Consider the following 6,624-nt stretch of genomic DNA (forward strand, 5'->3'; position numbering starts at 1 on the left):
CTACTTGTATCGTTTTCTTCATCATACATGGAACCTTGTCTGTTTCACACATAGATATCTGTGCACACATTTTCTATATGAGTGGGGAATTCTATATATTTCAGATATGAAAAGTTGGGCATATACTTCCCTGCTTGAGTTGTGAAATTGTATACATTTCCTATACGAAAATCTCAAGGAACTTTTACTGACATGAAGTATGTAATTAAGATCTGGGGAGCCAATATGGAATTGGAATTATCCCTATTTCACGAATGAAATTCTGGGCACCACTGTTTCTTGGTGAAATACTTAATTCTTTGTATTTCTCATAGATAAAACAATGACTGTCGACCATGAAGTATGGAGTTCTCTGTAATGCCTGTATCAAAAAGTAGGCTTTCATTCTGTTTCAGGAAAGTTGGACTTCTCTACATTTCACATCTGAAGATCAGAATGAACATTTTCCTGGGAGAAATAAGGAAATCTATGCATTTCACACGAACCACTGGTTCTTCAGTCTCTGAAACACCTGTTTGCATTAGTGTCCCTGTGCATTGCACATGTGTGTGTACATGTGTGTGCTTGGGTCACCTGATTGTGTGTGTGTGCGTCCTAAGGTAGGTGCTCACTGTGAAAGAGCAGACATCCTAGGCGACAGAGCGTGAGCAGCTCTGTTCCTCTGGGAAGTGCATCCGCAGGCGCCCATCCTTAGCCACCCGGGTGCCTGCTCTAAGCCAGGGGCTGGCGGAAAGGGCAAGAGCTGACAGACCATAGGCCAGGGGCTCCACGGTGGTTTGGCCTGGGGCTGCGATGTGGGGCCCAAACAGCGAGCCGAGGAGAGTGCTCTGCTTCTTCCTCAGATGACGGCTGCATTCCTAACACTGCTCAAGCCTAAGACCCAAGTTTAGGGATGGACTCTGCAGCAGGTGCACCACGGTGAGGTCTGTGTGAGCCCACCGCATCCCCGCCCCCCACCTCGCCCCCACCCCACGCCCTGCCATGGCTTGCAGTATGGATCCGAGGCGAGCACCTCTGTCCCTGAGGTACCCAGGAACCCTGTCTCACCTCTGTGGATCTCTGAGCATATGGAGTCGCCCGCTGCTCCAGAGGCAATTTCAAGCTTGAGGATGGTCGCGGCGTCAGGTTCAGGGTCCCTTCCTTCGCCTCCAACTGGCCTGGCTCTCCCAGTCTCTGGTCAGGCACATCTGCACTGTTGAGCAGGCAAAAGGCTTGCGTGGACCGGTGCACAGAGCGCTGGGCCGACTTTGGCCCAGGGGTCACCTGGGGCCAGAGTGGCCAGAATTCCAAGGGGCGTGGCCCAGGAGCCAACGCCTTTAGACTCCATTTGATTGGTTCGTCGTGAGGTCTGGAGGTCAGGGTGTAGAGTTCAGCCCCTTCCCGCTGCCATACTACGCGTGCGTGGTGGCTCACGGTTCTGCGCATGCGTGTCTCCCTTTCCCTGCTCATTGGCTGCGCAGGAGTATCCTGTTGGTGGTACCGCATTGAGTGCGGCTGCCCGGTGGGCGCGCTGTGCCGGCGTCTGCTGTGCTCTGGTGGCCACCTTCTTCGCAGCTCCGGGCTCCGGCCAGAACACCATGGCGAGTGAGACGGGGCCAGAGGAAGGCGGCAGCACCCCCGGATCCTGGATCTTGGTTGTGAGTCCGGGTCTTCAGGAGGGAGGGGCCCTGGGGCCTGTCAGCCCAGTGGGGGCGGCAGAGGCCTTGCAGGCCCCAGGTGGTGCGCCAGGCGAGGAGGCCGCCCTCTTCTGGGTGGAGGCAGCGGAGGAAGGTGCGGTCCTGGAGGAGGGAGAGCTGGCGGGAACCGGGCAGGATTTGCAGCTGCTGGTGTTAGACGTCATGGAGGAGGTGGAGGTGGTGGCGTACGAGGAGCAGGAGCAGGTGTCCTCGGAGGAGCAGGGCCAGAAACATCCACGGCCTGGAGGCACGAGCGACCAGCCTGCACTGGAGGCGCTGGCGGCCCTGCAGGTGGAGCTGGAGCCGGTGAATAAGAGAGCGCAAAGGGCGCACGCTCGCCTGAAACATAAGAACTGTCAGAGGCGAAAGCTGCATCTAGAACACAGAAGCGCCATCATCCAGGGAATCTGTGGCTTCTGGGTCGAAGTTGTATCCCTTGGTGTGGTGGTTGTGAATTTTTTTTTCTTTTTTCTTTTTTTGTTTTCTTTAAACATGGGATATTGCAGGAGCAGTTTTACAGATCTGGCAGTTCTGGTAGAAAGTTGTTTTTTTTTTTTGGATGATGGGTATTGGTTACCGTCCTGCATATCTGTTCCTGATATTAGGTGTGATGTTCTTGCTGTCCTGACTAGCACAAATTGATACTTGGGCTTTACTTGCAGAGGTCCCAGTCGGAATCGTCATTAGCATTAGGGACTCCTCAGAGAAAAAGCTTGTCTGGAATGCAGGTCTTCTCCAAAAAGTTGAGTGAATTTGGGGGTGGGTTTGGGATGTGTAAGTGCTTATACTAGTTGTAGCTAGGAATGCTTGTTTTCCAGAAGTAAGCTACCTTGAAGGAGGCTGAGATGGAGCTTAGGGCCTTCCTGTTAGGAACAGAAGCTCCTTCTGGTAGTGCACTCATAGGCACAGCCTTGGGCCTTGTTCCGCATTCATACAGTCTGCATCCACGGAAACGTGGCGAGTTCACTAGTAGCACGTTGAAGTCAGACAATGCCATTCTACTCTTTAGGCTAGCTTTGTTCTTCCAGCACATTTACCTCTAGCATCTAGAGGCTCCTTGACCTAAAGCAGTTTATGAACCACCCCCAGATGTCAGTTATGATGAGCAACCAGGATGAAGAGATGCTTCACTTCATGACCAACTTGGAGGTCAGGCAGGGGACCCCACTAACTGTGGAGGGGAGATGACTGGGGAGGGGAGAGGGCATGGTTTATCCCTGAATACGGGAAAGGACAGCTCTTCTGTAAAGAGGTTTCATACCCACTCCCCCTACCCCCAACACTTTGTCCTGGCAGGTGGAGGAATTCAGGCATCCCACTCATCATTGCAAGATCACATTGTCCTTTCGGAGGAATAGGTATTTCCAGAATGAAGTGATTGTTAAGGAGTATCTCATTAACGTCCCTGGTAAGAGGCAGCTCCCTGGATTTGGGGAGTGGGGGCAGAAGAGTGTAGGTTGAGTGGGAAAGTGAGCTAGGTCTTTCTCCCATGCTCCTTTTCCTGCAGGATACCGAGCGTCTCATTCCACTCCGATTCAGTGGTCCCAGGGGTTTGAACGTGAGGCATACAGCCTCAGGCACCACGACAGCAGCGTTAACTTCTTCAATTGGTTCTTTGACCACAACTTCACAGGATCTGGCCGGATTGCTGAGGTGGGGTCCCACGTGGCCACTGGGCCGAAATTGGTGATTTATGTTGGAGTTCTTGGCGGTGCACGGGAAGGCTCAGTGTCTGGCCAGCCCTGTGCCGACCTTGCTCATTTCCCTGGCAGATCATCATAAAGGATCTGTGGCCCAATCCTTTGCAGTACTATGTGAGAAGGAAGGCTCCACCGCGAGAGGTAGCAGGAGGACGAGAGGTGAGGCGCCCAGGGGCTGAGCACTGGCATAAGGGTTGTCCAGGAACTTGGGTCGTTTATTTCACTTGTGGAGAAAGTGAGACTCTGTGGAATCCAGTGTGACACCGGGTACGGGGAAATCAGCAAGAGACAGCAAGTGTGGAGACCTGTAGTGAAAGACAGGTTCTAACTAGAGAAGCCTGAGGTAGATGAAGTGGCCTGGTCAGGCCAAAGTCACTCCAATTTATATCTGAGTCAGCTGCACACATCTCTGAACTGTCATTCCTTGGCCAACAAGTCCAGCCTCAGGCTTCTCTTAAATTGGGGTCCACCTACTATTCCTCATGAAGTCTCCTTTCCACCAGGTCTGTGAGTCTCCTTTGTACAAGGCTGTTCCCCCACTGACCCATCACTTGATTCCATTTTGGTCATCACGCTTTTTTTTTTTTTTCCGTTGCATCTTTTTCACCTGCCACCCTCACTGTGAGAAACTGACCACTGTGAAGGATTATGGAGAATAGTTTTTTATTTATTTTAACTGGAGCATAATTACTTTATAATGCGGTGACCGGTTTGGCCGTACATTGGCCAACATGAATTACCCAGAGGTATACACGTGTCCCCCGAATGGTGAACCCACCACTCACCGCCCTCCCCTCCCTGTCTTTCTGGGTTGTCCCACAACATGACTTTAGTTGCCTTGCTTCACGCATCAAACTCACACTGGTCATCTGTTGTTCAGAAGGTAATGTACATGTCTCAGGGCTGTTTTCTCAAATTAACCCACCCTCACCTTCTCCCACTGAGTCCCATGTCTGTTCTTTATATGTCTGTGTCTTATCTGCTGCCCTGCGTGTTGCATGTTCAGTATCACCTACATGGTGCTCAACTCCAGATATTTGTGTTAACATACAGTGTTTGTTTTTCTCTTTCTGACCCACTTCACTCCCTGTAATAGGCTCCACGTGCATTCCATCTCACTAGAACTGACTTTGATGCATTCCTTTTTAGAGCTGAGTCACACACCATTGTGTTTCGGTACCCCAACTTCCCTATCCCTTCATCTGCCGATGGGATATATAGGTTGCTTCCATGTCCTAGGTATTGTAATAGTTCTACGAGGAAGACTGGGGTACATGTCTTTTAGTATGTGCTTAGAGGACATGTAAAAATTCACAGACTCTGTCTCCTGGCAACTGACTTGAAAGAGTAAAGTTGTCTTTAGTGTTCTCAGAGAGGGTAGGTTTTCATATCTGTGTCTCTGTCTTTTTTGAAAGGAACCGCCCCTGCTCGACTTTGAGACGTTTATGAGGCAGTGTCCCCCTTTCCCTAAAATAGAAAACCTAAGAAGCTGCTTCATGTGAAGATCAATGGCCAGCAGAGTTCTCTTGGACGGGAAAGTAGTGAAGAGTGGTCTGGTGGTGAAACGGATCGAGAGGGAGACACAAGTAAACCTGAAATAATGCCGAAGGACAAATAAAAAGCGTCAACTGTATGCGTCTGCGTATTGTTTGGGGAGGGCCTCAGGACAAAAACTTCAGCTGCATGTAGGATTCTCAGTTTACCGCGTAGGAAGTACCAGTCCATGGAGAGTTGTAGAGGTGGTTAAGTCATATGTGGGTGTTGTGTCAGGAGACACAGTTCTTCCTGTGGGGTGGGGGTTGGGGAGGATGGAGAAAGAAGATGAGGGGCCCATTAACTGTGGGTCTGGCAGTTTTACAAGGGAAATGTGGATGTCCACGGACAGGGTCTGGTGAACAAGGGCCAGAGAGCGAAAAGGTGGAACGCAATTTTGTTGGAAGGTGGTGCCCCAGGTATCTTCTCTGTTGCACAGCATCAGACATTTTAAGAGTACAGAACAAGGAAAAAGCCTTAACATTCAACTCACTATGAAGCAAGAAGGCATTGCAAAGAACTTACAGACAAGAAAAGTTTAGGACAGGGTCCCCCAATGCCTAATATTTCCTGCCAGTGCTTCAGTACCAGGGGTGGCTTTAGCTCTAACTTGTGCTGGAGTGAAGAGTGCAGAGATAGTCACGGGTCGGTGAGTAAAAGTGAACTGTGGATGGTTGACTTGCTGGTCAGTCTCTGGAAACTTGCCATGACTTGTGTCCCAGTCTCTTCAGGGCTTTCACTTAGGCCCTAGGGTCTAGGTGCTATTAGATTTGACTGCACACTTGGATGTGTTGTGTAAGGTTTTCTTCCACTGAATATCAATGCGTGTGAGACTTGGCGGGTTTCTGATGAATTCATGAGCATTCTGTCTCAGTCACCCTGAGCTGCATTTGCTTCCTGTTCCCTGGATGTATTCATGTTTTCCTCTGTTTAGAATGAAGACCGGGCGTCTCCATTGTGTCTGCCCATGAATGTGAGTTGATGTTCCTTCCTGCGGGTCTGCCTTTGCCTCCTGTCTTCTTTCATGATGCACCCGTGCTTGTGCTGTTACGCACAGCTCTGCTGCCATAGCTCTCTGAGTTCTTACACTGCCCTGTTCAACACTCCTGCATTGTGTTGCTCGTATGCCCTCTTTTTTTTTATTTTTTTAATTTGTGTATCTTGTTAGATTGCATGTGAATTTGACCCTTTCTTTCACTCCTGGATCAAATGCTTCCAGCATCTTGAATTGTGACTTTTTTAAAGAGTTCCGTGATATCTGTGCTCAACAAGAAATACGTTATCGCAGGAATAGTTAACAGTGACCCACATTTGGAAACAAGAGTACCTACACACTTAGAGTTATGCCCAATGGGCAGGAATATCACTCGCTGAAGTGAGAGTATTAGTTAGGATCACAGAGGGCAAAGATGTTGCAGGAATGCCTCTGTCAGGAAAGATTTAGGATTGACTGGTTAAGTGTTCTAAAAAACACTAGTGCTGGATTGAAATACGTTGACTTTTACCCCCACCCATGTATTCTTGCGTTGATCATTACAGTTATGATGAAACTGACATTACCCATGCAGAATATCTTCATGATTTTAAGTGAATTATCACCCAGGTGATAAGAATTGGGGCTTGCCTTTCTGTAAAGAGAAAGTTGAAGAATTGTTGTCCTCAGTGACCCAGGGAAAAGGGGTGCATGATCAATTTCCAGTTCAAAACCCCTTGCT

The 6,624-nt window shown here is 49.5% G+C and overlaps 1 protein-coding gene across 1 annotated transcript; it reads left to right on the plus strand.

Annotated features, from left to right (window-relative positions):
- The first annotated feature begins 1,577 nt into the window (after window positions 1-1,577).
- LOC148773140 (testis-specific Y-encoded protein 3-like) lies at window positions 1,578-4,878 on the plus strand. The gene is made up of 6 exons (XM_088834525.1): window positions 1,578-2,105; window positions 2,748-2,825; window positions 2,973-3,084; window positions 3,184-3,329; window positions 3,449-3,535; window positions 4,792-4,878. Exons 1-6 carry the CDS (start codon window positions 1,578-1,580, stop codon window positions 4,876-4,878), a joined length of 1,038 nt encoding a protein of 345 aa, XP_088690651.1.
- Window positions 4,879-6,624: the final 1,746 nt, after the last annotated feature.

This window comes from Moschus berezovskii, chromosome Y, assembly GCF_049115385.1.
Source record: "Moschus berezovskii isolate FMDL1 chromosome Y, NW_MosBer_1.0, whole genome shotgun sequence".
NCBI lineage: Eukaryota > Metazoa > Chordata > Mammalia > Artiodactyla > Moschidae > Moschus > Moschus berezovskii.

What these genes read in the sequence shown, in the direction of transcription:
- LOC148773140 (XM_088834525.1), top strand. Translation starts at nt 1,578, where the DNA reads ATGGCGAGTGAGACGGGGCCAGAGGAAGGCGGCAGCACCCCCGGATCC. An exon ending in GATCTGGCCGGATTGCTGAG is followed by an intron (nt 3,330 to 3,448) that starts GTGGGGTCCCAC and finishes TTTCCCTGGCAG; the next exon opens with ATCATCATAAAGGATCTGTG. An exon ending in AGGTAGCAGGAGGACGAGAG is followed by an intron (nt 3,536 to 4,791) that starts GTGAGGCGCCCA and finishes CTTTTTTGAAAG; the next exon opens with GAACCGCCCCTGCTCGACTT.